At 35.1% G+C, this 17,767-nt stretch overlaps 1 protein-coding gene across 1 annotated transcript in view; it reads right to left on the reverse strand.

Annotated features, from left to right (window-relative positions):
* ARID2 (AT-rich interaction domain 2) overlaps positions 1 to 17,767 on the reverse strand; it is a 325,308-nt gene that overhangs the window by 306,933 nt on the left and 608 nt on the right. The window contains exon 3 of the mRNA XM_007937912.1: positions 16,934 to 17,031. Within this exon, the coding sequence (XP_007936103.1) occupies positions 16,934 to 17,031 (98 nt within the window). The remainder of the gene's footprint in view (positions 1 to 16,933; positions 17,032 to 17,767) is intronic.

Here is a 17,767-nt window from a genome sequence, read left to right on the forward strand (position 1 = left end):
ACCCCTCCTTGGGTTTCCGAGGCAGTATCACTACGGAAGTAGGATTGCCCAACCTTCTTCCGAGGAGTGGCTGGTGGGTTTGAACCGCCAGCCATCTGGTTAGCAGGCAAGTGTCTTAGCCACTATGCTACCAGAGCTCCCATATGCTAGCTAGCTAGAATAAACCAAAACTAAACTTGGTAGTCTGCTTTCAAAAAACTTACTGTATCATAAGCCAAAAGTATACTATTACTTAAGGTATCATCAGAAGGAGTCTTTTAAACAGACTCTAAGACACTTTACATAGATTGTTGTTTAAATTAATCTCCCTATTGTCCCTTAATCTTGGTATTTTATAATGTATAAGTGAATCCACCCACTCCCTCATACTTCCAGTAGAGGTCTCCATCTCAAACATCATGTACTAGATGGAAAACTTTAAGTTAGTTCTCCGGGTTACTTTAAAAAAAAAAAAAAAAACTAATTAGTGGTCATTTTTATCAAATATGTAAATTTTAAAGTTTCAAAGTAAACTACTTAAAATGAAGAGTATCTGTAGTAAATATTTTTTCCCCCAGTGATTGTTGTATGTTTTGCTGCAGGTACTCCAATCATACTCACTTGTCCTATAAATACAATCCTTCAGATAAAAAGAGGAAAGAGAAAAGACTGTGAAAACAAATAATAAACCAAATGCAAATTTATCACCTCTACAATTTAATACCTATGCCTCACAGATGCTTTAAGTCAGGAGAAGCATCTTAATGTAAAAGTGAAGGTCACATTTTAAAATAACTAAGAAATCTCTGACAATCTACTAAAAGTATTCCTTTTAAAACGGAACAGAAAGGCTACTATAATAAAGGTAGCTCCGAATTGGCTTCTACTTTTCCTTTCCATCATTCAGTAACAGTGATCTTAGGCAAGTCAATTAGCTTTTTACAGGCCTGAGTTGCCTTTTCGGTAAAAATAATATTTAGCCTACCAGAAAGCAGAGACCACCATAAAAATACCCTTTAAAAATGATGATTGTATCATTTGGTAAGCATATCCAATTGCAGCTAACGATATCCTTTTTGCTCCTATCTTTAAAAATCTAAATTTTCAGGATGGTGGTGTGAAAGATGAAGAAATCAGCTACTAACTGAAACGCTGGTGCATTTGAATCTATGCAGAGGCATCTTGGGAGAAAGGCTGGTCATCTATTTTGGATAGGATATTTTGGTGGATAACATATAAAGAAGACTTTTAAGCTAGAATTACCTCTCATTTTGTGAATATAAAATTCAAGGAATGATTTAAATCATGGTTTGCAACAGTCTTGTTGTTGTTATGTGCCGCTGAGTCGTCTCTGACTCAGAGACCTTATGTACAACAGAATGAAACCCTACCTGGTCGTGTACCAGCCTCACAATCCCTACTATACCTGAGCCCATTGCTACAGGCACATTATCAATCCATCTTGTTGAGGACTTTCCCCTCTTGTGTTGATCCTCCACCTTACCAAGCATGACATCTTTCTTTAGAGAATGGTCTCTTCTGACGACATGACCAAAGTAGGTGAGATGAAGTCTGGCCATTCTCACTTCCAAAGAGCACTGCAGCTGCACTTCTTCCAGGACAGATTTGTTAGCTCTTTTAGCAGTCCACGGTACTTTCAGCATTCTTTGCCAACACCACAGCTCAAAACCATCAGCTCTTCTTCAGCCTTCCTTATTCATTATCCAGCTCTCACAGGCGTAACTCAACTGAAAACACCATGGCTTGGGTCAGGTGCACCTTAGTCTTCAAGGAGGTATCTTTTCTCTTCAGCACTTGAAAGAGGTCTTTTGCAACAGATTTGCCAAATGCAAATTAGTCTTAATAATATTAAAATCAGTTAATGGTTTAAATTATTGCCTTGTTTTTTGTATAACAAGTGATACAATGACTGGCAAAGAATGAAAAATAAATAGCAGATATATAAGACTGGAAAGATGATTTTCTTCCAAAGTTATTGTTTAGCATTGTAGCTGAGTTTTACTTGTATGTTAAATCCCTAGAACACTAGAAACATTCATTCACATTCAAATATGCACCCCAAAAGGCATCTTTAAATTTTTTAAAATTCAGAATTAGCTCTCCTCCTTCAATAAAGATAATGAAGAAATAATACAGACTTAAAAAAAATTAATAAATAAGAACCATACTCTACTAGAAAAAAACATATGAAGGATATAACTAAATCTGACTTCTAAATCCAACAATATTGCTTATTCAATGAAAGGGCAGAGGAATACTTTTCTGCATCACAGAATTATTACAATTAAATTTTCTAAAACATACAGGGAGTTAAGATAATGCATCAGGAAAACATAGCCGGCAGTGTCATACTCAAAGAGAAAATGTCAGAGGCATAAAACTGAAGTTAACGTCAAGGCAAGGAAAGGACTCCCTCTTCCCCAAAATTTTCCCTGTATGGAAGTATTGTATGCAAGTATTGATCAATATAATTAGGCAAAATTAAAAAGTTACAGACATATAAGTTAGAATCACGAAAGGAAGGTTAGGCAATCTACTTTCATAGTGATACCGCCTCAGAAACCCAAGGAGGGGTCGCTAATGAGTCAGAGTCGACTCGACGTCACATAACAACAACAACAACAACAACAACATAAGTTAGAATACGTATTTTTTTTTAACTAATAAAATTACTAAAACTAAATGGGAGCACTGGTGTCATACTGCCTAAGGCATTTGACTGCTAATCAGAAGGATGAAGATTCAAACTCACCAGCCACTCCTCAGAAAGAAGATTGGGCAATCTACTTCTGTAAAGATACCACCTCGGAAACCCAAAGGGGTCACTATGAGTCAAATTCGACTCAAGGGCAGTGACTTTGGGTTTTTTTTTTTTTTGCTTTTGTTTGCAGACGGCATGCTAGCATAGCATATTTGGCTAGTTTTTTAAAATCACTAATAAAACTAATACAAATAATTAAAATAATTCCATAAAGCAGTAAATCATAAATAAATTAAAAAATCAATAGCTTTCATATAAACAACCAATTACAAGAGAAAACCATATTAATAATAGCAACAAAAAATATACTTAAGAATAAACTTAACAAGAAATGTTCAAACTCTATAAGGAAAACTTTAGACTTTTGACGGACACAAAAAGATTTGAGCAAATGAAAAAACATTTGTTCTTGGATAAGATAACTTGGTATCATCAAGGCATCAGTTCTCTTATTTTTAGAAATTTAATATAATCACCATAAAAAGACCAGTAAGTTTTATTTTCTGGAAACAGAACAAACTGCTACTAAAGTATATATGGCAAAACAAACATAAAAGAATACTCAAGAAAAAAAAAACTGTTAAAAAAGAATTACAAGATGGGAATGATGCTATCAAAAACTAAAATATGCTAAAAAGCCTCAATAATTAAATAATTGTGAGACACTATTTCTTATCCCTCACATTGGTTAAACATAAAAAGCCTGACAACACTTAGCAAGGGTTTGGTGGAACTGGCACTTAACACTGCTGGTGGGGAAAAAATGGTTCTCTCCTACAAATTGGGAACTTGGCAACACTTAACAAAACTATACCTGCATTTATTCATTGACTATTTAATCAATCTCTACTTTAGTAATATACTTGGAAGGGTCATCTTCAATAAATGAAATTGATTTGCATAAAGTTAACTGGTGTTATTGTTAGCTGCCATTCAGTTAATCCCGACTCACAGCAGTCTTATGTACAATGGAACGAAACACTGCCTGGTCCTGCACCATCCTTACAATTCTTGCTATGCTTGAGCCAATCATCACAGCCACTGTGTCAATCCACCTTGTTGAGAGTCTTCTTTTTTTCTGATCCTCCATTTTATCAAGCATGATATCCTTCTCCAGGAAATGGTCCTTTCCGACCATATGATCAAAGTAGTTAAGACGAAGAAGTCTGGCTATTCTCGCTTCTAGGAGCACTCCGGCTGTGTAAGATTATTCATTGTGACATTATTTGCAATTGGAAATAATCTAAGTGCCATTATATAAGGGGAATAACTGAATAAACTAGGATACAAACATACAACAGAATACTATGCAGCTGCAAAGAATGAGAACATATAAACTGATTTAAAGTTATTTTCAAGATACACAGTTACCCAAAAAAAGGGAAAGTACATAAAAAAGTGCACTATAATAATTTAAGAAGTGGAAGGAAAAAGAAATGCACACACACATACATATACAAAAACATACATAATATGCTAATTTTCACAAAAAGAAATACAGGAATAACCAGAAACTAAGGAAATCAATTTCCAACAGAGCACGGATGGGAAGGGGTGGAAAAGACAGGAAAGCACATCTTTTTAAAATTTTTATTTTAGAATCTTGTTAAATGTTTTACATATTTATAACTAAAACTAAATGAACAAAGATATGGAAAAATAACAAAAATAAATTTTAATAAATGACTCTTACTGTATTCCAATGAGTTAAACACAGGGTAGGGGGGTGAATCCAAGCCCTATGAATTTTGAACTCTGGTAGCATAGTGGCTAAGACACTTGCCTGCTAACCAGATGGCTGGCGGTTCAAACCCACCAGCCACTCCTCGGAAGGAAGGTTGGGCAATCCTACTTCTGTAGTGATACTGCCTCGGAAACCCAAGGAGGGGTCACTATGAGTCGGGTTTGACTCGAGGGCACATAACAACAACAACAACAATATATATCTCAGAAGGAAGGTTGAGCAATCTACTTCTGTAGAGATACTGCCTTGGAAACCCAAGGTGGGGGTCGTGATGAGATGGCAAATAACAACAACATACTTTATCTGCCAAGTCTAAAAACAAAAAGAACTGCAAACAAATCTTTAACTCTACTTAGTAGGTCTACTGTTTGTAGTGGTATGGGTGTGGCAGTTCTGAGACTATTCTATAAACATTTTAGAACTGAGGAGATGTGTAAATATACTATTGTTGGGAACTTGAGTTCTCATTGTGGGAAAGAGAGATACACGGAATGAAAGAAGTGAGAAAAACTATCATGTGGACTGTAATTAGAGGTGTCAGTATAGTCCCATGACCTTCAAAATACACATATACACACACACAAAAAAAATATTTCCTAGCTTTGTAACTTGAAAGGGCCTAGAAGCAAAGACATCCCAATAGCAATGAGCACACCTATTATCCTGAACTTGGTTTCCAAATATCAATCCATACTTAAAAGAATCAAGACTCCTTGGGAAAAGAGCAGATACTATGGCTAAGGAAGCAAAAGAGAAGTTGTCTCTGAAGATCTTATTGTGTAGAAAGCAGGAAAAGCTCAAAAATGATGAGAACATGTTAAAAGGACAAAGAGCCAGCTTGAAAGGGCCCCAACTGGTCAAATTTGAGACGATTTGAGAAACAAAATGCATAATAGCAATGATTTAACCACTGTACAAAATAAAAATCTAGTTAGTAAATAAACAAAAACTAAAATGTTTTCTTTATCATAAATTTCCTACTAATAAATGGGAACAGAATGGTAGAGTTAAAAGGGAGAAACCTAGAGGATACCTTCTTAACCAAAGTTAAAATCAGCAATGGGACAAACTGACATCACACACACCTCCTGCCAAAAGTGCCTATCCTAAATCTAATCCTGAAAAAAATATCAGACAAACCCAAATTCTACAGTACATTTGGCCTATACTGCTCACAATAGGTAATGTCATGGAAGACACACAAAGGCTAAAGAACTGGAGACATGTCAACTTAATGCAGTATAAGATTCTTGATTCTATGGTGTAAAACTATCATAAAAGGCATCTTTGAGACAACTGGCAAAATTTGAATAAGGTCTGTAAATTGGATAACTCAACAGCATTTCTGTTACATTTCCTGAATTTGATAATTGTACTATGGTCATTAAGAGAATGTCCTTGTTATTAGATGACATACACTTGTATTTCAGAGCAAAGGGCATGGTATCTATAACTTAAAGATTCAACAGTAATAATTACAATAATAATAATATGTGTATATATATATGCACACATATGCCATTACATATAAAAAGAAACATATAAAGCAAAAGTGGCAAAATAGTAACAATTAATAAATATAGATTAAGGGTTTGTATGAGTTCATAAGTAGGTAAATAGCTAAAAAAAAAAAAAAACAAGGCAGGACAAGAAAACATGATAGGTACATCATCTCTCTCTAAACTGCCATTTCCCAAAATCATTTATAGTTTTTTACTACTACACTGAATTAATACATTGACAATATGAGGCTTCCTGGAAAAACTACTCAGAAATTCAGAATTTTGACTTTTTAATGTTGTTGTTGTTAAGTGCTGTCGAGTCGTTTCCGACTCACAGCGACCCCATGCACAGCAGAACAAAACACTGACCGATCCTGCACCAGCCCCACAATCCCTGATATACTTGAGCCCATCATCGCAGCCACCGTGTCAATCCATCTCGTTGAAGGCCTCCCCCTCTTTCATCAACCCTCCACCCTACCAAGCATGACATCCTTCTCCAGGGAATGGTCCCTTCTTACAACATGACCAAAATAGGTGAGACAAAGTCTGGCCATTCTTGCTTCCAAGGAGCATTCTGGCGGCACTTCCTCTAGGACAGATCTGTTAGTTCTTTTAGCAGTCCATGGTACTGACTTTTTAATGGGTAAACTAAAAAGATTATACCAAATCAACAGTTAAACACTCCCGAGAGAGAACTTATTTGGAGGTATAGCCTGCTAATGTTCTAACTACTATTTTGAGATACTAAATAGTCTGGTCTGAGCTCAAATAAATTGAAAATTCACTTTATCTATGAAACATTAATGGAAAATGTGATTAACCTCAGTATTACTACCAACAAATTAAAATTCAACTAATTTCTAAAGTCCTACAAGTTAGATATTTTCTGCACAGGGCAATAACTTATCTCCTCTTTGCCCCAATTTAATAGATGAACATTGTACTACCTCCACTTACATAGATATTGATATTTGTTTGAAATTCATTACGGGGTTAGGAGAGGATCAGGCATAAAACTCCACCCTAAAATACTTCATCATGAAATATGTTTGATTTATAATAAACATCATCTTTACACAGCAACTGAACAGTAGACACTAAGAATTTACCAAACATGTTACTAAGAACTCAGAAAGCAAGATCTGAATTATAGATACTTGCTATATTTTGCTATAAGATGTATATACAAATAATCTTATTCCAATACTGCTTCATAAAAAGCAGCATTATACTTCAGCCTCATTATATGCTAACAGAGTCACTACAAGTCAGAATTATCTTGACAGAAGTGAGTTTGGTTTTTTGGTTTTGACAGAAACAAAAGCTAAACATGTCTGGAACATGGAATATAACTTAAGTCATTTAGCAACCATGGATAATAGAGGTTATGTAAAGGACAATGCTTTTCCTCGGAAGGAAGGTTAGGCAATCTATTTCCGTAGTGATACTGCCTCGGAAATCCAAGGAGGGGTCGCTATGAGTCAGATCCGACTCAACGGCAGTGAGTTTGGTTTTGGTTATAAAATGTAAAGTAGGTTTATCACCAAGGAAAGCAATAGGGAGGTGGAGTTGGGAGTATGCAGTTCAAAAATACACAGAGTATACTTTCTTCACTGGCAATTATGGCTGACACTTAAGATTGGGAATTGGATACAACCTATAGTCTACCTTTTTAATGAAGGAGCCCACATGCCCAGGAGGAAAAGAACTTTGAGTGGTGTAAATAATGTTTCCTAAGGTTTATTTGCCCTAAAATTAAGTAACACACTTAGTTCTAAAATTTGAAGTGATAAAAATAAAATCTCAGATATACGATTGTTGTTGTTGTCATGTGCCGTCGAGTCAGACCCAACTCATGGCAACCCCTCTTTGGGTTTCCAAGGCAGTATCACTACAGATGTAGATTGCCCAACCTTCCTTCCAAGGATTGGCTGGTGGGTTTGAACCACCAGCCTTCTGGTTAGCAGTCAAGTGCCTTAGGCACTACGATACCACAGCTCCTCAGATATATGACAGTGCTCTGGAAAAAGAAGGTAAAGTGCATTAAACAAAACAAGCTATTGTTTGTATTATAATTAAAAAAAAAAACCTTACACAAGTTAACTCCCCTAAGCAGTTATGTGATAGATAAACTACTCATAAACAGACTAAGCATTAAATATTTCAAACAAACAAATGGCATCCTGGTGGGGAAGAATGCCATAAACTCTTAGAAAAAAAAAACTTGTATATGTTTAAAACCAAAATTTCTAATTAGGAATAATTGAAGAAAAACTTATTTTAAATTAATTTTTTTAAAAATCCAAATTATATGAATTAGAATTGATAGTTCATTTACCACTTTTTATTTATTTATTTATTTAAAACTGAAGTGGAGCCCTTGTTATTGTCTCTGGAGCCCACAGACAAAGTCTAGGGTGTGCCCATGCTCTACTTAGAAGTGACAGGTGCAGCTTGAGCAGGTGCCCTTAGACCAGATGTCACATACAGGTTTTGTTCTGCATGAAGTCCTGGTCAACAAGCTGATGCCAAGTTAAACCAGTTATATTAGTAACTAAATTGGTTTCACTACAATACTTAGATCAGTTGTTCTCAAACTTCAGTGTACTTAAGATTATCACCTGGATACTCATAAAATTACAATGTTTTAGACTATCAGTACCTGAAACCCCTGATTTTAGCATTAATAAAACGGGACATTATATGCCTCATGGTAATGTTGAAAAGCACAGCACTACCAGTTAAGAATGCTAAAAAATATTGAACTTGAATGTTATCAACATTTAGATCTATCAGTTTTCTGGAAGTACAAGGGATAGAGGGACAAGTTAATTGACACTTGTTGTTGTTAGTAGCTCGAGTCCACTCCAATGAAGCAATAAACAAATCTAGAATGATGTCTTGATGAGAAAAAGAAAAGGGAACTATTAAGAGACTAATGAGATAAAATAGCCAAAACAACAAAAACAACAGATTGTTCTTATAGCCCCACCATAAAACACTGCTTCAGTCAGTGGGGTGAAGCCCTGGAAACAATGACAGATACCAATGGAATTATGGATCTATCATTTTTGGCAACAGTTCTGAATGTGCTGGCTACTCCTAGAAATCACCAATTTCAGTTCCAGCAATAGGGTGGCATAGTGCCTAAGGCATTTGACTGCTAACCAGACACCTGGCGGTTCAAATCCACCACGCCACACGCCACTCCTCGAAAGGAAGACTGGGCGATCTACTTCCGTAGAGATCGGCCTCAGAAACCCAAGGAGGGGTCACTATGAGTCGAAACCAACTTGAGGACAGTGAATTTGGTTTGGTTCTTAGCCAACCGGGTATATATCTTACAGAAATTAATTAACCCTCAATTCACAACATAATGAATACGCAAAATATATTCAAGCACAAGTGAAATTGCTTTGTACTTAAACAGAAAAATGTATGTTTGACTCTATTTTAAAGACAATTGTTGGAAAGCTTAATGAAATTCGTAGGTAACCAGAATGCTATTGTTAGGGACTGAATTATGTCTCTAAAAATATGTGTTGAATACCTGGACTTACACCTGTGGATGATCCTATTTGGAAATAATGGTTTTCCTCTGTTAATGAAGCCATACCAGAATAGGGTGGGTCTTAAGCTTAATTACTTCTGAGTTATAAAAAGTGTAATAGACCAGAGACATACCTGAGGGAAGAAAAAAAGGAAGCTAAGAAATGCCAAGGATTGCTGGAAGCTACCATAAGCTGAAATAGACAAGAAAGAACCTCCTTCCTGAGGTCATTCCTTAAATTCAGATTTCTAGCCTCCTGAACTGTGAGAAAATAAACTGCTGTTCTTTAAAGCCACCTACTCATGTTACGTGTGTTACAGCAGCACTAGCAAACTAAACTACTGAAAGTAACAATTTGCTCTAAACCACCTCTTTATTCCAGGTCCCCCAGAAGTTTTATTTCCTGAGTGACTGCACTGATGTATTTTTATGATTGATAACCAATACTGATCACTACTGTATAATAATGCAGAGAAAACCAAGCCCACTGTTGCTGACTCTGACTCACAGCAACCCTACAGGACAGAGCAGAACTGCCCCACAAGGTTTCCAATGCTGTAAATCTTTCCAGAAGCAGACTGTCACATCTTTCTCCCATGGAATGGCTGATGGGTTCAAACTGCTAACTTTCTGGTTTGCAGCTGAGTGCTTTAACCAATGCACCACCAGAGCTCCATCACTTCTGCATACAAATGCATTTTTGTGCATTTGTGAATCAACCAACTTACTTCCCTTGCCTCTTCTACTATAGATAACTGAACAAATCATGTTATTTACATTGGTTTTCAATTTAAAAACCAGTATTTTTGCTTTTCATAAAAATGATAATTTAAATCTCTAAAATAATCTTTAATCCTAACATCTCCATTTTTTTTTTAAACTCCAGTAAGTCTGATCCTTAGACAAAGTGGCTTTTCCCGAATATTAAAATTCATCATATGATTTCTCAGTTTTTAAAGTCATAGAACTGAAGGAAGTACAAATTTTTAGCAGGACTATCATTACATTTCAACAAAAGCAGTAACTATCCTACAAAACAATCTGATAAATGATTCTGCCATAATTTTCTAGAGACACTTTTAGACAAATTCAAAACACAAAATTTTAAATACAAATATTCTGTTAAAAATAGAAGCACCTAGTAAGACTCTTGGACAACAGGGAAAAAAAGAAGTTACTTGACTTTTGAGAGCTGCTGATTCAAGTAATAATGTAAGTGAAAGTATCTGTCTTCCACAGACTAAATGAATCAAATAAACTAATCACAACTTCTTTTGTTTTAAAGATTATGCCAACAAATGAACCATTGCCTGTAATTAAAAATCTTTGTCATATTTGTTTTTGTGTCACATTATAGTTTAAAGAATGGGTAAAAATACTGTTATGCATCTGCAATGACACTTTCCCCAACTCTGGACCAATTAAGACCACTTCTAAACTTACAAGTTTCAACTCTTCTATTAGCACTTGTCCTGCAATTAAACCTTCCCTCTCTGTCACTGAGTACAAGATAATCTTAAAGTCCCCTCTCTGAACAATCATTTTACAAATACTGTCAAAATAATTTTGTACAGCCATTGATAAAGATATGCAAATAATAGCTCCAATTTAAAATTATTTAAACCTCCTTAGAAACCCAAGGAGAAGTTGCTAAGAGTCAAAACAGACCCAATGGCAGTGAGTTTGGTTTTTTTGGTTTATACTTATATATAAGGAGATCTAGTGGCGTAGTGGATAAGGCTAACCAGAAGGTCAGCGGTTCAAACAGCTCCATGGAAGGAAGACTGGACAATCTACTTCCGCAAAGATTGACCACCTCAGAAACCCAAAGGGGGCACTATGAATCAACTCAATGGCAGTTAATTTGGTTTGGTTTTTGGTATACTTATATATCTCTACACAAAAAAAAAAAAATGGGAGCTCTGGCAGCATAGTGCCTAAGGCACTTGACTGCTAACCAGAAGGCTGGCGGTTCAAACCCACCAGCCACTCCTCGGAAGGAAGATGGGGCAATCTACTTCCATAGTGAAACCACCTAAAAAACCCAAGGAGGGGTCACTATGAGTTGGATCCGACTTGACGGTACATAACAACAACACCAGAAAAAAATATAGCTACTTCTCACCTCATTTTCCCCACTGTTTTATATATTTATATTTTTCTTCCTTAACTTTTATTTCTTCTAGCTCAGAGCTACCAAACAGTCCTTGACTGCAGGTGGGGGGAAGATAATACTGTTTCCCCATTTCTTCTACAAATCCACACTGCACATTAATAAAGTCTCTAAGAGGTCCTGCAATCAAGTAACCCAAATTTAATTGCACAAAGTTATTTGGGCTTTTTCCAAGGACACATACTAACATTTCAGGAAAACTAGTATTTCATAAAGCCTAAGCTGGGAATTTCTTCTCAGACTGATTCTGAATATTAAAGAATGTAACGATGATGGTGGCGGAAAATCAAAGATGCAAAGAAAGAGAATCTTCCTTTCCTTCCCATAAGCCCTGTAGTTCTCAATCAGGTAAGCCCCATTTTACAATTAAACTTTGGGAAGTTCTACATCACTCTGGAAAATGCCCAATAAGCAGCCTTCACAAAATGATGAAAATAATTTCTAACATATGCAATGCATATTCCAAGGAATTAAAGTGTTTGTTTTTTCTTCCTTTCCCAACTTCAAACTTCATTCCACTTGGGAATGTAAAAGAGCCATAATGTCATATACTTTTCTACCAAAAAAATTATAGTGGATTTCATAAACAACTACGAAAATACTAAATCCACACCAGAGAAAATAACAGGATTATAAAAGAGTGCTCCTATTCAGAAATAGATATTTTTAGTAAATAGTTATGGTCAACAATTAAAATGTAAAAAAGCATTTAAACATTTTTGTGAATTATAGTTTTTAGTCCATATCCTTTTTGAAATTTATAATTATGTTGGAAAAAACTAGATTTCAATATTAAATTAATTTTATTTTGGGGCAAATTTAAGCTATTTTGTATTGGCACCAAAACAAGTTTCTAGGACACAACATTAATCTAGCTGAGCTTTGATCAGTCTTTCAACCTTCTCTACTTTCTGTTCCCTCTATCAACAAGTCTACATGCCCTTTAAAATGTAACAGAATATCAGAAGACATCAAAATCTGGTTTGTTCAAAAGGAAAGGATACAGTTTATAAAAGTAAATTACATATACATATATATATATACATACATGAATAATTTACTCAGCCAGTTGTTGCGCTAGTCTCTGTATTACTTTTATTTTCCTTTCTCAAACCAGAGTACTCTCTATTAAGCAACTCACAAATCCTATGTTTTACTTTCTTTACCACGATTTCTGAAACATAACTCAATGTTACGCTTATGTTATATACATGTTAAGTAACTCCTAACAAGCTTTCTCTTACAATAACTGATCTACATGGTGGACACTAATTACAAAATACATGAATATATTCATTCCATTCAACTGATTAACAGAAACTCCCTCTACTGGTGTATATTGAAGGACAGTTCAAATCTGCCCACCCAGAGGCATAGTTGAAGAAAAAGGTCTGATGATCCACTTCTAAAAAATCATAGCCATTTGAAAACCCTATAGAATAAATATCTACCCTAAAACACATGGGGTTACCATTAGTCAGAATCAACTTCAAGGCAACTGATTCAGGGGTTTGGTTTGGTTTTTGTTTTTTTAAATTCACAATGCAAATGAAAATCTACTATGATGGATGACAACTCTACAATAATATGTCTGACTATTCTAAAAATTGTTGCCGTCCAATCTACCCCCCCTCATCCCACCACTCATGTCAACACCACGCAGAACAGGATCAGAGCATTGCAATACACAGGGCTAGCTAATTTTTAGAAGTAGATTGCCAAGCCTTTCTTTCTTGTCTGTTTCAGTCTAGAAGCTCTGCTGAAATCCACTCAGCATCAGGGCAGCATGCTGCACTTACAGATGAGTAGTAGTTGGCTGCACCTGAGGTGTACACTGGATGGAAACAGAACCCGGGCCTCCCACATAGAAGGCAAGAATTGACCTCAACTTAAAAGGTTGAATATTTATTGAAAAAACAAAAAACTAGCATTATATGTTTCAATGCCAGAACACCAGTAATAAATAGTTTTGTGAAATACATTTTTAAATGTTCATTTCACCTCCTTTCAAGAAAAACATCAAGTTTTATAATGGAAGCATCAAGTTAACCTTGACTATTCCAATACTATTGGTACTAGTCAAAATTCTTCAAGTATTTGAAATATTTCCCTAAATCTTCATAACAAGCCTTCAAATTAACTGAAATAAGAATAATAAATCATCCCCCTAGCTTAGCCACAAAACAGAACAACAACAACAAAAAATCCACTGAGTATACATGGAACTCACTAGGAATAGATATACTTGGGCATAAATTTAACCACATGTAATTTCCAATTATATTTAAATTTCTTAAAACAATTTGTGACTAACAAACTGAATTTATAATAGAGTTATTAAATATTACTGAATACATGTCATGAACACAATTCTTTTGTACAATTAATGAATGCCCCCAAAGCCACTTAATTTTTTGCACTTCTCCACCTACAAAAATGTAGGAAATTATACCTTATCCTTTCATACTTACTGAGATATTCGAATAATAAACATTTGCTCATATATACATACCAAGAAACAAATCAAATGAAAATAAAGAATACAGACATCATAGACGATTAATGTTCAACTTTTAAACAATGTATGTTGTTAGTTGGCACTTACAGTTTTAAAATTAAATGCCAATGTTAAAACAAATAATCAATTGCATTTTCAGATTTAGACTTTAAGAAATTTCTATATACAATCTATAAATAAGTAAACTTATGTTTTCATACAATCAAGCTACATTTTGGCAGTCCACTAAACTCAACTCTCTATATTTAATAACTTTGTCTATGTTTATATCAAAACAAACATAAAAATGGCAAAAACATGGCAGCATATTAGTTTGCAATTCCTTATTTAAGTGTCTGGAATATTATGAAGATATACATAAAATACTAGGCTAACAAGTATTCATCCAATTAACAGTAAAATTATAGGGGGATGTGAGCAAATAGTAGATTTAAAGAGTCAATGAGAACCAGCACACTGTATAGTAATCACAGTCTTACAATAGGTCAAATGAAAAAGCAGTTAACATTTAAAAAAATTATCCCACCTGTGACTTAAGAAACACACTGCACCGTCTGTCCATCAGAAACTATGATACTCAATTTGATAAAGCAAAAAAGTAACTTACAAAGTCACTTGATTACTATTTACTATGAAGAGGCATTCCAGTTAAATAACAGAAAAAATAACTGTTAGAGGCTGGCATCCTGTCTGCCCCTAAGGTTTTTCAGAGAGAGGTGTAAAAACCAACATAATACATGTTCCCTAACTGTGCAATATTACACCACTAGGGAAAATTTCTTTCAAGGTTGGCAGTACCCAATTTTTGACCAGCATATTCCTTTGTATTTCTTTATAAGCCATGCAAATCTTCACATGGTTTTATTTTCCAAAACAAATGCTCCAACTTTTTTCCTAGTAGCCTAGCTACAACTGTACAAAAACAAACCTGGAGAGTGACATATGGAGGAAAAACAAGTTTAGCTAAGGACATAGTTCAAAGAGCAGCTTCTAATAAGAGCATAAAGCCTACACTGATCTGAGGACAATGTAAATAGTTGCAAACAACCTTAAAATTATACAGTCCTAAATAGTACTTATAATCATAATCAATGCAGGATATATCTCAAGACAAAAATTACAAGTGGAAAAATAATATTTATGATTAACTTCTGCAAAAAGTTAAGAAGCCTAGACATTTCATGGATTATGCTAAAACTGTGTTAGCATGAATGCAAATTCTTCAGAAAAAAATACACTTCATTAACCATGTGTATCATACACTACCTTTCAGGTATTAAAGTTTAATCAATTCATTAATCCAATAAATATCAATGGTTCAAACTACCATAAATACAGAACGTTTATTTAACAGTATTCTTCTCAATATTATAATATATGCAATGAAAATGAGCATATGGATGCCATAATAAATATAAAATTCTATATTGTGTACCACATTGCTAAATCAGGAGCTTTGGAGGTTAATTTTAACGTTTTTTTTTTTTAATTTAGCCTTTTATTTAAAAACATACTCTGACACACATGCCATCATAAATAAGATAGCAATAAACCATATTGAATATTTCTAGACTTCTGTGAAACTCAAAAACTACTCCACAAAGTTCTGCAAGCTCTTCAGCTTCCAGCATGAAGTCAATCTAAGCTAGCCAATAGAAAGTGCACCTGTGCAATTACTGCATTTCCTATTTCAGAATACTGAACATGAAACAGAATAACTGTGTGCATTCTGAGCAACAATAAATGCAAAATTGAACTTATTAGAAATCATATTATAAAAAGGAAAGCCATGCTACAAAAACAGTATTAAAAATCAATAAACACGCAGAGCATTATTTTAGTTTTAAAGAAAAACCATCAACTAAGGTCTTTGTATGGGTAAATAAACATTAAAAATAAAAGATGACCTTACAATAATATGAAAATATTCCTAAAAAACCTGGAAAAAAATAATAAAATAACTAAATCACAAAATATATTATCTAAACTGTACCACATACCAACTAAGAAATTTATCTTGTCAAATACTCAGTCAAAAAAGGAGAATGAAAGAAAATCCAAATCAAAGTATCTTGTTTCAAAATATCCCAAATTTTCCTAAAGATATGATTTTTTCCAACATTTTTAAGCCACTCAAAAATCAACAAAAAAATTGTTTTAATAACAATATGGTCACCTAAGGTACTAACATGTAGAAATATCCTACTTAAAAACTACTCAATGACACAGTACAAGCTTTCATTTTTTAAAAATTCTTAAAGTCATAAAAAGGTAAAGGAGTTTCCAAAATAAAGAAAAAAATTTCCCAAGGGATACAAAGTTTCATTAACTATCTTTAACTCTTTTACTAAGCATCACCTTCCCGCCCCTCTGTGGATATCAAGCAATCAATAACAATGTCACAAAAGAATGTTTACCAAGATTGGGTGGGGTCTCACCTGGAAGGATTTTGTATGAAAAATGTAAACAATCGTAAAAGAGGTGAAAAACTTTCACCTTCCTACAATCGTATTTTGTCCATATTTAATGCTTCTCAGATTGAAATTAATCAGTCATTATAATTTCAAATGGACTGTGGGCAAGTTTCTTTTTTATGTTTTTCTTTAAAAAAAAAAAAATCTCCCCCCAAATCTTACTAAATCCCTTATACCCCAATACTGTGGAAGAGTCAATACTACTCACCGCAAGTAATACTGTTTTAAAGCAAAGGCAGCGTTAGAACAACTTCTGGGAAAGTTGAACTCTTCAACAATTTCTCCCCACTGATTCTTCTCAGAAACCTGTTAAAAATACAGGCATACGCGTCTGAAAGTGCATAATCCAAGAAAACCGTATCCTAACTATGAAATAAATACCCATTCTACAGAGATCTGTAGATACCTAAAGCGTCAGTGGGTAATTCGGATCGTTCTGTAAGAGTTACTAAGCAAGAGCTGCTTGAATTACTGCGTTTTCACCCTATTTTCCTGTATTTAGCAGCACTTGTTTTGTTTGGGGGGGGGTCTGGTGGGTTTGTTTTGTTTTTGAAGCCCGGACAATAACCAATCGCAAGTCCCTCTGTCGCCCCCTTTTAAATCTCAACGCGGTCGGTTTACACTTTAAAAAAAAAAAAAAAAGTTCAAAAGGATCAATACTGTTCCGGATAGCGACGTCCGCGGGTTCTGGGGGGGCCGGGGTCGGGGCCGATTCAGATCCCTCTCCCAGATCTATCCATCTCCATAGGCCCTTTTTTGAGGCCTACAGCTTCTGCCTAGCCTTGAAGCCTAAGATGGCTATTTAGAGACAGGTCCTGGTTTCTTTTGTTAGCTGTATAAACCGAGGGCGACGGGGCCGAGGCTGTGCCCCCGGCTGCTGGGATCATTTCGCAGCCGATTATCGATGTTAAACCTGCCCGCGCTAATTTTGAGTTGCACGAAAACTGCTCTCAGAGTCTGTGTGTCTCTGTGTCTCCGCCTGTGCTAGAGCGGCAGCGGCGGCAGAGCTGACTCGCGAGCGAGCGGGCGCGGGGCGGGCGCG

The sequence above is a fragment of the Orycteropus afer genome, unplaced genomic scaffold, assembly GCF_000298275.1.
Source record: "Orycteropus afer afer isolate SDZICR_OR568_19922 unplaced genomic scaffold, OryAfe1.0 scaffold00045, whole genome shotgun sequence".
NCBI lineage: Eukaryota > Metazoa > Chordata > Mammalia > Tubulidentata > Orycteropodidae > Orycteropus > Orycteropus afer.